At 38.4% G+C, this 17,040-nt stretch overlaps 1 protein-coding gene across 1 annotated transcript in view; it reads right to left on the reverse strand.

The window, feature by feature from the left end:
* The window catches only part of emid1 (EMI domain containing 1), a gene marked incomplete at both ends in the record, with an annotated part of 36,427 nt that overhangs the window by 7,938 nt on the left and 11,449 nt on the right, over positions 1–17,040 (reverse strand). The window contains 7 exons of the mRNA XM_079578566.1: positions 548–638; positions 5,519–5,563; positions 7,720–7,764; positions 7,829–7,891; positions 7,958–8,010; positions 9,238–9,327; positions 14,967–15,071. Coding sequence (XP_079434692.1) covers positions 548–638; positions 5,519–5,563; positions 7,720–7,764; positions 7,829–7,891; positions 7,958–8,010; positions 9,238–9,327; positions 14,967–15,071 — 492 coding nt within the window. The remainder of the gene's footprint in view (positions 1–547; positions 639–5,518; positions 5,564–7,719; positions 7,765–7,828; positions 7,892–7,957; positions 8,011–9,237; positions 9,328–14,966; positions 15,072–17,040) is intronic.

The raw sequence follows: 17,040 nt of genomic DNA on the forward strand, positions 1-17,040 counted from the left end.
GAAAAAACAACAACATGAAAAAAAACAGAAAAAACAAGAGACGAAAACACGACAAAAAGCCACAAAAACATGACAAAAATGCAGCGACAACGTGACGAAAAGTTCCCGTCACTTTTCCAGACTTTATCTTTCAAATGAGGCGTTACAGTGTCGCTCTCCAGTCAAGAAGCCTTTAGATTTGGGCAAAGCCGAACTGGAGAAAATGCTCTGGGTGAAGGCGGGGGGTCAGAGGTTCACATGTGTATTTGTGGAAGTGTCACATTTACGCTGATTTGGGCCGGACTGACCAGAGTCCAGGGCTGGTTTTCAGTCCCAGTCCGGCCCTGTTACCTGCTGCATGTGGACAGTGTGGGGTGTGTCCGTGGACAGTGTGGGTGTGTCCATGTTACCTGGTGCGTGTGGACAGTGTGGGTGTGTCCGTGGACAGTGTGGGTGTGTCCATGTTACCTGGTGCGTGTGGACAGTGTGGGTGTGTCCGTGGACAGTGTGGGTGTGTCCGTGGACAGTGTGGGCGTGTCCGTGGACAGTGTGGGCGTGTCCGTGTTACCTGGCCAGATGATGGCCTCCAGCAGCGTCACCCTGCGAGCCAGAAGCTCCAGGTCTGCCTGCAGCTCCTGGATCATCTGCAGGCTAACGTCCTACACACACACACAGACCACTCAAGACCCGGCCAGCCTGGACCGCTCGGCCCCCGAGTCCAGGGGCCGGTCTTGGACCCACTAGCCCTCAGTCTAAACGGTCGGACCGGTCAGTCCCGGGCCGAGACTGAGGACTGAAGCCCCGAGGGTCTGTGCCCTGCCTGTGCCCTAAAGCCGCCTGCCTTTGCTCTCACTCACCATGGATACCGATCATAGTCTCGAGGATTAAAACCCTCTCGGCTAAGATCTTCAGCGCCTCTCTGATCTGGTGTATGCCGTCGCCCTGTGAACATAGATACAGCGGTGAGCAGGCACAGGCAAGAGGGTTAAGTCCAGTCACAGCATCGTCCACATACACTGGTCACACTGGTCATTACAGGGGTCAGAGGCATTCACATGTTTGAGTCCCATGCGATTACAGACGGGGTCATTCTCTCTGAGGCTCATGCCATGTTCAGCAGCTCGACAACAGACTCTATATACAGTAGCAGATCTACAACAGACTCTACACAGCAGCTCGACAACAGACTCTACACAGCAGATCTACAACAGACTCTACACAGCCGTGGACGCTGTATATTCTATAAGTATAAAGGCCACATTCACCAACATGATCTTCAGAGACTTCTCAGCAGAACCACAACCAGTCCCTCCAGAAAGATACTGGAGAAGCTGTTATTAGTTCTCAAGTTGGCGCTTATCTCACTAAATATTCATTATTAAGAGGAGACACTACAGGCAAAACTCATTTTTTTCAGTTTTCAGGTTTTGGGCCAAATCTGTCTCTGAACATACAAGCTTTCACCCGGAAACAGAAAACATGCCTAATCTTCACAATAACATGTTTAAATATTGCGCTGATTCAATGTTCCCCCATAGACTTATATGGGAGAATGCAATTTCAAGGGCCTTTTTCTCAAAACACATGTTTCTGTCATTGTGGCGACACTATGTCCACGTCAGTCGGACCTAAAGACTTCACATTTTCAACAATATTTGGAAGATTTTTTCAGAGGGATTTTTTATTATTTAATCCCTTAAGCCCCATTTATTGAGTTTTGAATGTCAAAAAATGAGGCAAAAATTTATTTTTTACAAAATGTTCCACTAAAAAACAGCTTATTTTAAAACTAAACAAGAAATCCTGAATCCCCTCAGAGAAAGTCTTGGTAACTCATTCATCAATAAAATGAAACAATAAATTTGAATGTAGCTCTGTCCATTATTCAGATTTCATCGCCGAAAAGATGGGAAATTTGGGGCATTTTTCGGCATAAAACACCTTGTTCTTATATGAAAAAATAAAATGACAGAAAACTTGCCATGTATGTGTTTCTCACATTTATGCCACTGATCGACAGCAACAGTTTCAAATTGATATCTGTAAATATACATTTTTTCCCTGTTCACCTGCAGTGTCTCGCCTTAAGTCCCCGTCAGTCCGGCTTCAGACCAGGGCACAGCACCAGAACAGCAGTAACTAAGGTTATAAGTGATATTTCTCTTGCTTTAGATGAGAATGAGGAATGTGTTGCTCTTTTTATGGACTTGTCAAAGGCGTTTGATTCTGTAGATCATTGTGTTTTGTTAGAACGTCTTGATCTCTTTGGCTTTGATTTAAATGCAAGACATTGGTTTAGAAATGATCTCACAGATGGAGCCCAGGCGGTTGTTGCTGAAGGCTATACCAGTCTGAATGTCTATGTCTTCAGAAGGGTGTGCCTCAAGGGTCAGTTTTAGGACCACTTTTATTTACAAAGTATATTAACTCTATTGGTGATAACCTAAAACAAAGCTCCATTCATGCAGATGACGCAATTCTGTGCTCTATGGCCGGCCAGGTGACTATAGTATATGGGAATTATCTGGGTCTGAAATAAATGAGCCGCCTAAGAACATGCTGCAAACATACAACATAAACACGTGTCATACAGGAGCAGGTTCTTGAACTTAAAGGGATGTTTCAGGATGTTTGACACAGGGCCTCATTTCCTCGTTATCCAGAGTGTTGCAGTTCTTATGTTTGAAGAGCTTCGTGGCGCTAGGCTAATGCAAGGCTAGTGCATGTCTATGGTATCAGCTAGCCTGCATTAAAAACAGTGTGACCCGCTCCACAGAGCACCTGAGGCACTGATAACGCCAGACTAACCATATACATGTCTGTGTCAGTAGAATCATTTAAAAGAACTTATATTTGATCTGATCTGTAGTAAATGTTAAACTAGCATCTAAACCTAAACTTAGATGCTAGTTTAACATTTAAGTTAAACTAGCATCTAAACAAAAAATGAATTTTTTTTGGTCATTTTTTTGTCATTTTTCGTCATTTTTTTGTCAATTTTTTGTCATTTTTTGTCATTTTTTGTCACATTTTTGTCACATTTTTGTCACATTTTTGTCACATTTTTGTCATTCTTGTAATCAATTTTTTGTCATTTTCGTCATTTTTTTGTCATTTTTTTGTCATTTTTTTTGTCATTTTTTGTCATTTTTTTGTCAATTTTTCGTCATTTTTTTGGTCATTTTTTGGTCACTTTTTATCAATTTTTTGTCATTTTTTTGTCAATTTTTTTGTCATTTTTTGTCACATTTTTGTCAATTTTTAGTCCGTTTTTTGTCATTTTTTTTTTGTCATTTTTTTTGTCATTTTTTGTCATTTTTTGTCAATTTTTTGTCAATTTTTTGTTATTTTTCGTCATTTTTTTGTCATTTTTTTGTCATTTTTTTGTCATTTTTTTGTCATTTTTTTGTCATTTTTTTGTCATTTTTTTTGTCACATTTTTGTCACATTTTTGTCATTTTTTTGGTAAATTTTTTGTCAATTTTTTGTCAATTTTTTGTCAATTTTTTGTCAATTTTTTGTCTTTTTTTTGTTTTTTTTGTTTTTATCCCACAGACTCTCTGGTTAAACGACTTCAAACCATCACAAGAGGAGTCGTCACAGACCAGCGGTGAATGGGCTCGTTATCCTTATCCTGGTTAAGTATTAACACTGTTAAATAAACCGTACATTCAAACAGACCAACACTACAGTGAACAGAGCGGGTTAGACAGAGGAACATGCAGGAACATCTCACAGTTAGTGAACATCATCATCATCATCATCATCAGACTCATGCGCAGTTATTGGAGAAGTAAATGTAGCTGTATCCACTCCACTCCGGACACCCGGCCCAGAGACACCAGCACCGGTACCAGAACCAGAACCAGCACCAGCACCAGAACCAGAACCAGAACCAGAACCAGAACCAGAACCAGAACCAGCACCAGAACCAGCACCAGAACCAGAACCAGCACCAGGGCGGACACAGATAAGGGACACATGGGCTCTTTGGCAGACACACTTTGTATCAGGGCTTTGATCCAGATCTTAAAGGGGGGGTATTCTGCAAAATGGACTTTTTCCATCTTTCCATCATGTTATTCTGTCACTCCCTCTTTAAAAACATGGCTGAAGTGTTGCCTTGGCACATTCACGTATTTCTGAGTAATCTGTAAAAGCTCTGATGGCGGCCATTTTAGGGATAGGTTTGCCTGAGTCCTCCTAGGAACGCCCCCACCTCCTGGAGACGCCTCCGAGCTTTGGTCACCAGCCGAGTAACCAACCACTGCTCCTCAGCAGAACCCCCCTCCCCACTGATGCCACAGACAGCGTGTGGAGGGGGCGTGTCTAAAGGCTCAGAGGTTCGTGACCCCTTAACTCCCACCTGAACCGAGAGGAGCTTTTTCCTCACGTCAACAGATTTTTTTTTCCATCATTTTTTTGTTGGGTATTCAACTCATTTTTGTAACTTTTTTGTCATTTTTTCGTAAATTTTTAATCACATTTTTGTCACATTTTTTGTCACATTTTTTTGTCATTTTTTTTTTTTTGTCAAATTTTTATCACAGTTTTGTAATTTTTTGTCACATTTCTTTTCATTTTTCGTCAATTTTTTTTATCAAATTTTTTTGTCAAATTTTTGTCATTTTTTTGTAATTTTTTTTTTCATTTTTCGTCAATTTTTTATCAAATTTTTGAATTTTTTTGTCACATTTTTTGTCTTTTTTTTTTTTTGTCAAATTTTTGTAAATTTTTTTGTCACATTTTTTTTCATTTTTTTGTCAAATTTTTTTTGGGTCAAATTTTGGTCAAATTTTTGTATTTTTTTTGGTCATTTTTGCCACTTTTTCAAAAAAAAATCGTCACTTTTTTGTCACATTTCCATCATTGTTTTCGTCTCAGTTTTGTTGCCATTTTCACAGCTTTTTTCCAGAAGCTTTTGGATTGGGGTAAAGCCAAACTGGAGAAAATGTGCTCGGTTCAGGTGGGAGTTAAGAGGTTCTTAAAGAGACAGAGGCCGATTTCAAGACATTCACTGCAGCCATTTTGAGAGAGACATTTTATACAAGGCAGTTATTCTAATTTACTGCATTTACAGACCAGCAGAAGGTTTGTCATCATTGTAGTGGGATATAGACTGGTGCTGTGGGGCTGACAAAAGCAGAACACCCCCTCTTTAAAGCAGAACACCCCCCCCCCCCCCATGACAAAATGAAAGCTTGTATCGTCTTAAGGATCAGTATCTGTTTTTAAAGCTTGTCAAATGTATGTGCCAAAGAGAGAGCTGAAGGAGAGCAGGACAGGGCACACCCCCAAAACACACATGAGCATTACCACAATCACAATGACATTTACACAAACACGGGACACGTGACATGGGACACGGGACACGGGACGGCTCCTCTGACCCCGGGGCTCACGGGGTCAGAGGAGCAGTGGATATGAAAGCCTCTTACATTGAGATTGCTCTTGAATAATGAGCAGGAGGTAAAGCAAAGGTTGAGGATTAGGTTCATGTTTCTGCAGGTTCACAGATGTTCATGTGTTCTGGTCTTACCGGTGAACCCTTCTCTCCAGGCTCTCCCTTAGGACCCGGCGCTCCCTGAGGACGGAGGGAGAACCACATGTTAGCATCAGCTTAACGTTTTAGGTTAAGTGGCTGAAACTCGAAGTGGAACGAGCCCTGAAGGACCAGTTTATACAGAAATGAGGAGAATGTGTCACTGTGTCGTCCTGTGATGTTTATGTGGAATTTAAAACCGTGTTTGAATTAGAAAAGTATGTTTTGTGTGAGAACGTCTCCCACAGACGCCATCTGTGATTTAAGAACCGGAAACAATCGACTGGCAAAAGTAGTGGCCGATATATTTGAGCTTTTTCCTCACGTCAGCAGGTTTTTTTTTGTCATTTTTTTGTCATTTTTTTGTCAATTTTTGGTCATTTTTGGTCATTTTTTTGTCACATTTTTGCCATTTTTTTTTCCATTTTTGTCACATTTTTGTCATTTTTTTAATCAAATTTTTGTCATTTTTTGTCACATTTTGTCATTTTTTCGTCATTTTTTTAACCAAATTTTTGTCATTTTTGTCAAATTTTTGTCAAATTTTTGTTACATTTTTGTCATTTTTCAATCCATTTTTTGTCTTTTTTTCTCATTTCTTAAATAAATTTTTTGTCATTTTTTAATCAATTTTTTGTCATTTTTTTGTCATTTTTTTGTCAATTTTTGGTCATTTTTTGTCATTTTTTTGTCACATTTTTGCCATTTTTTTTCCATTTTTGTCACATTTTTGTCATTTTTTTAATCAATTTTTTTGTCATTTTTTGTCAAATTTTTGTTACATTTTTGTCATTTTTTAATCAATTTTTTGTCTTTTTTTGTCATTTTTTAAATACATTTTTTGTCATTTTTTAATCAATTTTTTGTCTTTTTTTGTCATTTTTTAAATACATTTTTTGTCATTTTTTAATCAATTTTTTGTCATTTTTTTGTCAATTTTTTTGTCATTTTTTTAATCAATTTTTTGTCATTTTTTAATCAAATCAGTAAATTTGGTTCCTTTTTGAAAAAGGTTCTTCTTCTGTTGAAATGATTGTAATTACTTTGGTTTCGTGAATTTGTGCTCCATAACATGGGTGTGGTCGTGAAAGAAAGAAAGAAAGAAAGAAAGAAAGAAAGAAAGAAAGAAAGAAAGAAAGAAAGAAAGAAAGAAAGAAAGAAAGAAAGAAAGAAAGAAAGAAAGAAAGAAAGAAAGAAAGAAAGAAAGAAAGAAAGAAAGAAAGAAAGAAAGTATGTGCTCAGATTAGCCTAACACTGCTGTGTATGGAGTCCCTCAGGGCTTTGTGACGGGTCCTTCACTCTTTACACTGAGCCTAACACTGCTGTGTATGGAGTCCCTCAGGGCTTTGTGACGGGTCCTTCACTCTTTACACTGAGCCTAACACTGCTGTGTAAGGAGTCCCTCAGGGCTTTGTGACGGGACCTTCACTCTTCACACTGAGCCTAACACTGCTGTGTAAGGAGTCCCTCAGGGCTTTGTGACGGGACCTTCACTCTTCACACTGAGCCTAACACTGCTGTGTAAGGAGTCCCTCAGGGCTTTGTGACGGGACCTTCACTCTTTACACTGAGCCTAACACTGCTGTGTATGGAGTCCCTCAGGGCTTTGTGACGGGTCCTTCACTCTTCACACTGAGCCTAACACTGCTGTGTATGGAGTCCCTCAGGGCTTTGTGACGGGACCTTCACTCTTTACACTGAGCCTAACACTGCTGTGTAAGGGGTCCCTCAGGGCTTTGTGACGGGTCCTTCACTCTTTACACTGAGCCTAACACTGCTGTGTAAGGAGTCCCTCAGGGCTTTGTGACGGGCCCTTCACTCTTTACACTGAGCCTAACACTGCTGTGTATGGAGTCCCTCAGGGCTTTGTGACGGGCCCTTCACTCTTCATACTGAGCCTAACACTGCTGTGTATGGAGTCCCTCAGGGCTTTGTGACGGGACCTTCACTCTTTACACTGAGCCTAACACTGCTGTGTAAGGAGTCCCTCAGGGCTTTGTGACGGGACCTTCACTCTTTACACTGAGCCTAACACTGCTGTGTATGGAGTCCCTCAGGGCTTTGTGACGGGACCTTCACTCTTTACACTGAGCCTAACACTGCTGTGTAAGGAGTCCCTCAGGGCTTTGTGACGGGACCTTCACTCTTCATACTGAGCAGAACCTCACTTGAAACACTGGACATGATCAGATTCTTACCGACTCCCCCCTGGGGCCCCTCTCCCCAGCAGGACCCAGAGCTCCCTGTAAGAGCAGCAGGAGTTAGACATGATCACAGACACCTGAGGCCATCATGTGTCGTACTCACTCTCTCCCCGCGCTCTCCCTTTGGCCCCACGGGCCCCGGGGCCCCTGCAGCTCCAGCTTTACCCTGAGCAAAGAACAAGGTGAGAATCAAACGTGACGGAGCCGTCACTGGGAACGTTCAGAAACTCACGCTCTGTCCGGGGGTTCCAGGAGGTCCCAGGGGTCCCCGGGGCCCTGGAGGACCTGTGGATCACACAACGTTTCACTCACAGGGACCACAACGAGAAGCAAGTGAGATTTTATTCATGAGGTTCTAGTGTGGAGGGAAACGAGACTGTGGGGGCTCCGTCTGGGATGAACCAATGGCTCGGGCTGGTACCGTTAAACGATGCCAGGACGGTGTCGAAAAGGTTTTTCCGATACCGTACTGCGGTATCGGAAAAATAAAAGTATCGAAAGCAGGAACCGAAAAGAAATACAAAATCTTTATATTCAAGTTTCTTATGCTGTTGGTTATACAAATTTAAAAGAAAAAAAAAGTGAAAGACAAGTTTTATTTATTTATTGACCTTTATTTAACCAGGATGGTCCCACTGAGATTAAGAATCTCTTTTTCAGGGGAGTCCTGGCCCCAGAGGGGAATCTATTGTACATGTTTTTAGTGGTAGGGGAAACCGGAGGAAACCTACACAGACACGGGGAGAACATGCAAACTCCACACAGAAAGGCCCCGTCCAGGTGGGAATCGAACCCGGGACCTTCTAGCTGTGAGGCGAGAGCACTCACTGCTAGAGTAAAAAAGTACTAAGTAAAAAAAAAAAAAAGCAAATAGTGGGGAGAATTTGGGGAATCAAAAATATCAAAAAGGGAAATAACGTGGGGAAAAAATTGAAGAAAAAAAATGGCGGGGAAAATTTGGGGAAAATTAGGAAAAAAGGGGGAAAATTGGGAGAGAGAAAAAAAACACAAAAAAATTGGGGGAAATTTTGAAGAAAAATGTAAGACGGGGACATTTTTCCTTTAAATTGTTAAAAATGGGGAAAAAAATAAGAAACGTGGAAAGTTTTTTTCCACCTGTTGTTAAAGGAAGTTTTATCTCAAACAACTAATACAAATGTAAAAGAAATTAAATGCAAGGAAGAGAATAAATTAACATTATTCATCAGTTTTATGGTTCGAAATGAAAAATAATTAAGTATCGGCACCGGAAACCAAGTATCGTTGAAGCACCGGTATCGGAAAAAATGGGCGCTGACCGCTCTGCTTTATGACCATGACACTGGGGGCCATTGCTGTAGTACCTCCATATCGCCACTAGGCCCCCATTGAAAAGCATTGGAGTTTAGACACACTTTAACGCCTGGTTTCTATTCTTTAAACACTAGACGAGGCTGATCTTCCTCCTGAGATAACGCTGAGTCACAGTTTATGAAACCGTCTGTAGGACACGGACACGTCATGCACACTCACCCACTGGCCCCGGAGGACCCTGGGGGCCGGGCACAGGGGCCGCTCTGGAGTCCAGGAACGTGTTGGAGAAGAACGGGTCTTTCCCTCGAGCTGGACACAAAACAGTAATGTCGTCATGTGTCAGTGTCTCAGCGACGGCTTTAGAGTTTCAGTTTAAAACAACAGGATGTGAACAAACATGAGGTCAACACCTTTAACCTCTTACCCCCCGACTAAACCTCTTAGGTTATTATATAGGCCTGTGTAGCACCTCATTTGAAAGCTAAGACCCACAAGACTGATCTTTTTCCTCGCGTTGTTGCTGTGTTGAGTCACCTTTTATAATGTTCTTTTTTTTTTCAATTTTGGTCACTTTTTTGTTGAGTTTTTTTTTATTTTTTTGTTGAGTTTTAGTTGAATTTTTGATAAATTTTTGTCACTTTTTTGTTGAATTTTTGTCACATTTTTGATGAATTTTTGTCACTTTTTTGATGAATTTTTGTCACTTTTTTGATGAATTTTTGATGAATTTTTGATGAATTTTTGTCGCATTTTTGTCACATTTTTGTCGAATTTTTGATGAATTTTTGTCACATTTTTGATGAATTTTTGAAGAATTTTTGTCACATTTTTGATGAATTTTTGTCACTTTTTTGATGAATTTTTGTCGCATTTTTGTCGAATTTTTGTCACTTTTTTTGATGAATTTTTGTCGCATTTTTGTTGAATTTTTGATGAATTTTTGATGAATTTTTGTCACATTTTTGACAAAAATTTTTGATAAATTTTTGTCACTTTTTTGTTGAATTTTTGTCACATTTTGGTTGAATTTTTGATGAATTTTTGATTAATTTTTGTCACATTTTTGTTGAATTTTTGATAAATTTTTGTCACTTTTTTGATGATTTTTTGATAAATTTTTGTCACTTTTTTGTTGAATTTTTGTTGAATTTTTGATGAATTTTTGTCACATTTTTGATGAATTTTTGATAAATTTTTGTCACTTTTTTGTTGAATTTTTGATAAATTTTTGTCACTTTTTTGTTGAATTTTTGTCACATTTTTGATGAATTTTTGTCACATTTCTGTTGCGTTCACATCCTTGTTTTCTTCTCATTTTTGTGGCTGTTTTGGTGCTTTTTTCCCCAAGAAGCTTTTGGATTGGGGTAAAGCCAAACTGGAGAAAATGTGCTCGGTTCAGGTGGGAGTTAAGAGGTTAATAAAGCTTTTATAAATCACACTCTTCAGTTTGTATTAACCAGTAACAGCCTCCAGGGGGCAGCATCGACACAGACATGAGCTCAGCGGGGGCTCTTGATCCTCAGTACAGAAAAAAGCATAGTGAAGTTCAGGCGTGAAACGGAAAAACCCAAAGAGACAAAACGTGCTGAAGTAAAGATGTCTGGGTCCAGTTTCCCGGTTTACCCGTCACCCCAGGACCCTCCTCTGCCCCCCCCTGCCCCCCCCCTGCCCCCCCCTGCCCGACCTCCTGCCCGACCTCCTGAGGGGCACTTGAAAGTCGGGTAAACAGAGTGTGTTTGGTGAAGGAAGCCGCTGCAGCGAGGAGGAACGGGACCATCCTGCCCCCCCCCCAGCCAGTGTGACGCCTCATTTGAAAGCTAAGGCCTTCAAAACTGATCTGAACTTTTCATGTCACCGCTTTTTTTTGACACATTTTTGTCGTGTTTTCGTAGGTTTTCTCTTAGATTTTCTGTTGCTTCTTCCTCACTCTTTAGTCGTCTGATTTTGAAGCTTTTTTATTCTGCTGTTGCTGATTTTCTGGTAAGTTTTTGTGGCTCTTTAGCCGCTTTACAGCCGTTAGACTTCAGGTCAGGAGGGGGTTAACCTCTGAACTCCCGCCTGAACCGAGAGGAGCTTTTTCCTCATGTTAACAGATTTTGTTTCCGTCATTTTTTTGTTGGGTATTCAACTCATTTTTGTCACTTTCTTGTCATTTTTTTGTTAATTTTTTATAAATTTTTTTGGTCATTTTTTTGGTCATTTTTTTGTCAAATCTTTGTCATTTTTTCATCAATTTTTTCATCAATTTTTTGTCATTTTTTGGTCACATTTTTATCACATTTTTGTCATTTTTATGTCATTTTTTAATAATTTTTTTGTCATTTTTTCGTCCATTTTTTTAAATCATTTTTTTGGTCAAATTTTTATCACATTTTGTCACATTTTTGACATTTTTTCGTCCATTTTTTTTCAATTTCTTGTGACATTTTTGCCACTTTTTCATCCATTTTTCGTCTCTTTTTTGTCACATTTCCATCATTGTTTTCTTCATCTCCATCTGAGGCTGATCTCGAACATCGTCACATGCAGCGTCTCACCTTAACCTCTTAACTCCCGCCTGAACCGAGAGGATCTTTTTCCTCACGCCATCAGATTTTTTTTCCAGTATTCAACTCATTTATGTAACTTTTTTGGTCAAATTTGTATCATTTTTTTGTAAATTTTTTGTCACATTTTGTCGCATTTTCGGAATTTTTTCTTCAATTTTTTTTTAAATTTTCGTCGTTTTTTTGTCAATTTTTTATCAAATTTTTCTATTTTTTTTTTTTACATTTTTGTCATTTTTTTGTCCTTTTTTGGTCCATTTTTTGTAATTTTTTGTCAATTTTTAATCAATTTTTTGTCAATTTTGTGTCAATTTTTTGTCACATTTTAGTAATTTTTTGTCATTTTTTTGTAATTTTGTCACATTTTTATCATATTTTTGTAAAAAAAAAAAAAGTCAAATTTTGTCAAATTTTTGTCATTTATTGGTAATTTTTTTGTAATTTTTTGTTCATTTTGTATCATTTTTTTGTCTTTTTTTGTCCTTTTTTGTTCTTTTTTTTGTCAATTTTTTGTATTTTTTGTCACATTTTTGTCATTTGTTTTGTCCCATTTTGGTCATTTTTTTGTCACATTTTTGTTAATTTCTTGTGACATTTTTGCCACTTTTTCATCAATTTTTCATCACTTTTTTGTCCCATTTCTATCATTGTTTTCGTCTGTTTTTGTTCTCCATCTGAGGTTGTTCTCTTTGTTCTCCATCTGAGCCTGATCTCTCTGTTCTCCATCTGAGGTTGTTCTCTGTGTTCTCCAGGCTGACGTCACCAGGCCCATGACGTGAGGTTTTGGAAACACCCTGTGCTTTGTCTGCAGGTCCTGGTCTGCTTCTGCCAGGAGCTACATCACCAGCACCGAGCAGGAGGTCCAGGGACACGCCCAGATGTTTCACTCCAGTTAGTCATGCACAGAGGAAACCAAATAAAAGTCTAACAATTACGATTCTGGATCATAAACGAGTGAAACTCAGCGTGTGTTTGGAGATCTGGAGGAGCAGAACGACCCGGAGCTCCTGAAACGTGTGAGGGAAACAGTCCTGATGAGAAGACACTGTGAGAAAGACCACGGAGGATCTGATTTCACTTTAACCCCTTAACTCCCACCTGAACCGAGCACATTTTCTCCAGTTTGGCTTTACCCCAATCCAAAAGCTTCTGGAAGAAAGCTGTGAAAATAGCAACAAAACTGAGACGAAAACAATGATGGAAATGTGACAAAAGAATGACAATAAAAATGACCAAAATGTGACAAAAAAAATGAAAAAAAAATGAAAAAAATGTGAAAAAAATCACGAAAATTTGATAAAAAATTGACAAAAAATGACAAAAAAATGACAAAAAATGACCAAAAAAAATTGATAAAAATTTGACCAAAAAAATGACCAAAATGTAGCAAAACAATGACTAAAATGTTATTAAAAAATGACGAAAAAATGAAAAAATTTAGAAAAAAATGTACAAAAAATGTAAAAAAAAAAGGGTTGATAAAAATTTGACCAAAACAATGACAAAAATGTTATAAAAAAATGACGAATTTTTTTTTGAAAAAAATGACAAAAAATTAATACAAAATTGACAAAAAATGACAAAAAAAATTGATAAAAATTACTAAAAAATTACAAAAATGTGACAAAAATGTGATAAAAATGTGACAAAACAGTGACAAAAGATTAAAAAAAATGTGACAAAAATGTGATAAAAATGTGACCAAAAAAATGACCAAAATGTTATAAAAAAATGACGAAAAAAAGAAAAAAAAATTGAAAAAAATGAAAAAAAATGAATAAAAAATTGACAAAAAATGACAAAACAATTTGATGAATTACTAAAAAATTACAAAAATGTGACAAAAATGTGATAAAAATGTAGCAAAACAATGACTAAAATTTTATTTAAAAAAATGACAAAAAAATGACCAAAAATGACAAAAAAATATAAAAAATTGACAAAAAGAGACGAAAAAAAAATGTACAAAAAGAGGGTTAGGATTAACCGTAACCCTAACCCTAAAAAAATGGACATAAAGGTCCATTTTTTGTCCGATGGCTCCGCCCCTGTGTGGGGGCGGGGCGATGGGCCCGCGACCTCGCCGGGATGTGGGCGGGGCCGCGGGCTGGAGCGACGCCTGCGCCTGTTTCGCGCCTGCGTCTAACCCGGACTCTACGACCGAGAGCCATAGAACCACTGCCATGACGACGGCACTGGTTACTATAGTGATCTCTGGAGTGATGTCATCAGTGAGAAATGTGCGCTCAAGTTTGAAAGACTTTATTGAAAACACAAACAGACAGAGACGATCCTGATATAAAAGCTGGTCAGTGTTTAGTTCTTTAGCTGCGATACGACAGCTGAGACTGTTGTGTCCACTCGCATTTTGTTGAGAAATGTTTTTGCTTTTAAGTTTGAGATTGAAACATTATACTATGGGATGATCGACTTCTTTTGTTTGTTTCTCAACATGAGCTCTGTAGTTTGTTTAACCCCTTAACTCCCACCTGAACCGAGCACATTCTCTCCAGTTTGGCTTTACCCCAATCCAAAAGCTTCTGGAAGAAAGCTGTGAAAATAGCAACAAAACTGAGACGAAAACAATGATGGAAATGTGACAAAAAAATGACAAAAATGTTATAAAAAAAATGACGAAAAAATGAAAAAAAGGTGAAAAAAAGGTGAAAAAAAGGTGAAAAAAATGACGAAAATGTGATAAAAAAGTGACAAAAATGTGATAAAAATGTGATAATAAAAATGACCAAAATGTTATAAAAAAAAATGAAAAAAAAAAAGGGAAAAAAATGAAAAAAATCGATAAAAAATGGACAAAAAATGAAAAAAATGGACAAAAAATTGATAAAAAATTGACAAAAAATTACCAAAAAAAATGATAAAAAATTACAAAAATGTGACAAAAATGTGATAAAAATTTGACCACAAAAATGACCAAAATGTGACAAAACAATGATAAAAATGTTATAAAAAATTGACAAAAAATGACAAAAAATTACAAAAAATGTGATAAAAATGTGACAAAAAAATGACCAAAATGTAGCAAAACAATGACTAAAATTTTATTTAAAAAAATGACAAAAAAATGACAAAAAATTTGATAAAAATGTGATACAAAAATTGACGGAAAAATGACACAAATGTGACAAAAAAGTTATATAAATGAGTTGAAAACCCAACAAAAAAATGAATTTAAAAAAATCCTAATTTTCAGCAACTCTCCCGATGCAGTTACTCTTTCATTTAGTTTGATCCACTGATCCCACGTTTTCTAAATCAGATACGAGTACTTTGACTTGAGTACTTGCCGATCCCGAATATACGAGTACAAGCTCCAGGTAGGTGAATCTTGTAGGTCTTAGCTTTCAAATGAGCTGTGTGAAGAGGAAACCGTGATGAACTTACAGTCGGGCTCTGGGATCCGCGCGCTGACGGGGGCCGGTGCTCCAGGGGGGCCGGGAGGACCTGGGAACCCCCTGTCTCCTGGGAGGCCCGGGGGCCCGCGAGGTCCTGGGGACACGGGGACAGAGAAGAACATGATGTCAAAGTCCATCCAGAGACAGCCTGACCTCATCAGCCTCGGAGAGATCTGTCTGTAGATCATTCCTGAAACTCCTCCTGCCCCGGACTCAGCGCCAGGACCTGCTCATTCCCCGGGCGGCCGTGTCCTGGGACACTTCGGTCCGCCTCAGGTTCACACAGTTTGAGAATCTTTATATGTGATTATCTTTTTACCTCGAACATCGTCACATGCAGCGTCTCGCCTTGACCTCTGAACTCCCGCCTGAACCGAGAGGATCTTTTTCATCACGTCATCACAGTTTTTTTCCATCATGTTTTTGTTGGGTATTCAACTCATTTTTGTAACTTTTTTGTCATTTTTTTGTCAATTTTTTTGTCAATTTTTTATCAAATTTTTGTCATTTTTTTGTCACATTTTTATCAATTATTTTTTGTTTTGGTCACATTTTTGTAATTTTTTTGGTCATTTTTTTGTCAATTTTTGTAATTTTTTTTGTCACATTTTGTCACATTTTTGCCATATTTTCGTCAATTTTTTATCAAATTTTTGTCGTTTTTTGTCACATTTTTGTAGTTTTTTTGTCCAATTTTTATCAATTTTTTGTCAAATTTTTGTCATTTTTTTGTCATTTTTTTGTCATTTTTTTGTCAATTTTCTATCCATTTTTTGTCCTTTTTTCATCATTTTTTTGTTGGGTATTCAACTCATTTTTGTCACTTTTTAGTCATTTTTTTGTCAATTTTTTATATTTTTTTTGTCAATTTTTTATCAAATTTTTGTATTTTTTTTTGTCACATTTTTGTCATTTTTTGTCACATTTTTGTCACATTTTTGTCATTTTTTCGTCCATTTTTTAATCATTTTTTTTCCATTTTTTTGTCACATTTTTGTCCTTTTTTCATCATTTTTTTGTCAATTTCTTGTGACATTTTTGTGACATTTTTGCCACTTTTTCATCAACTCAGTTTTGTTGCTATTTTTACACCTTTTTTCCAGAAGCTTTTGGATTGGGGTAAAGCCAAACTGGAGAAAATGTGCTCTGTTCAGGTGGGAGTTAAGAGGTTAAAGGAATCCAGTAACAGAGAATGTTCTGAAACCCCAGGCAGATCAGTGTATACTAGTGTGTATATATATGAAAACCATGAGCCAAATGCGTCCTGTGGCCTTTCCCCAACCCCCCCCCCCCCCCCCCCCACCTACCCCCACTGCCCCCCCCACATTCTCCCCCCCCCCCACCTGACAGGACAGGAAACACAGGGCGCGGAGGGAAACCCAGACCCGGCTTATGAAGTAATGGAGATAGTAAAAACAATAACAAGCTCCATATGGAAATCATAAGGCCCAGTGTGTGTGTGTGTGTGTGTGTGTGTGTGTGTGTGTGTGTGTGTGTGGATGTGTGTGTGTGTGTGTGTAGGCAGTGGGCAGCAGGGGGCGCCGGCTGAACGAAACCAACACCTGGCTCAGTTCTCCTCTTTCACGTCCGTATGGAAGTGAAACGTATGTATAGTATATATAGTATATATAGTATAGGCTATAAGATTAGCTAAACCGCTCATGTAGCTCTGTGAGGAGAGCGACCGGGTTATAATCAGGGTCATGAGTTCCTTTGACTAAACAAAAGCAGAAATATAGAACCCTATTACCTGTTACCGACTGTAACAAGTGAATTTCTCCTTTGTGAGATGAATAAAGGTTTATCTTATCTTATCTTATCTTATCTATTACAGGGGCTGTGACAGAAAAACGGACCTGGACTCTGACCAGCCTGGCCCGAATTAGTGTAAATGCGGCACTTCTACAAAGACATATTATTAAAGGGGGGGTTTTATGCAAAATGGACTTTTTCAAGCTTTCCATTATGTTATTCTGTCACTCCCTCATTAAAAACATGGCTGAAGTGTTGCCTTGGCACATTCACGTATTTCTGAGTAATCTGTAAAAACTCTGATGGCGGCG

Source organism: Gobius niger (assembly GCF_951799975.1).
Source record: "Gobius niger genome assembly, chromosome: 1".
In the NCBI taxonomy this organism is placed as follows: domain Eukaryota; kingdom Metazoa; phylum Chordata; class Actinopteri; order Gobiiformes; family Gobiidae; genus Gobius; species Gobius niger.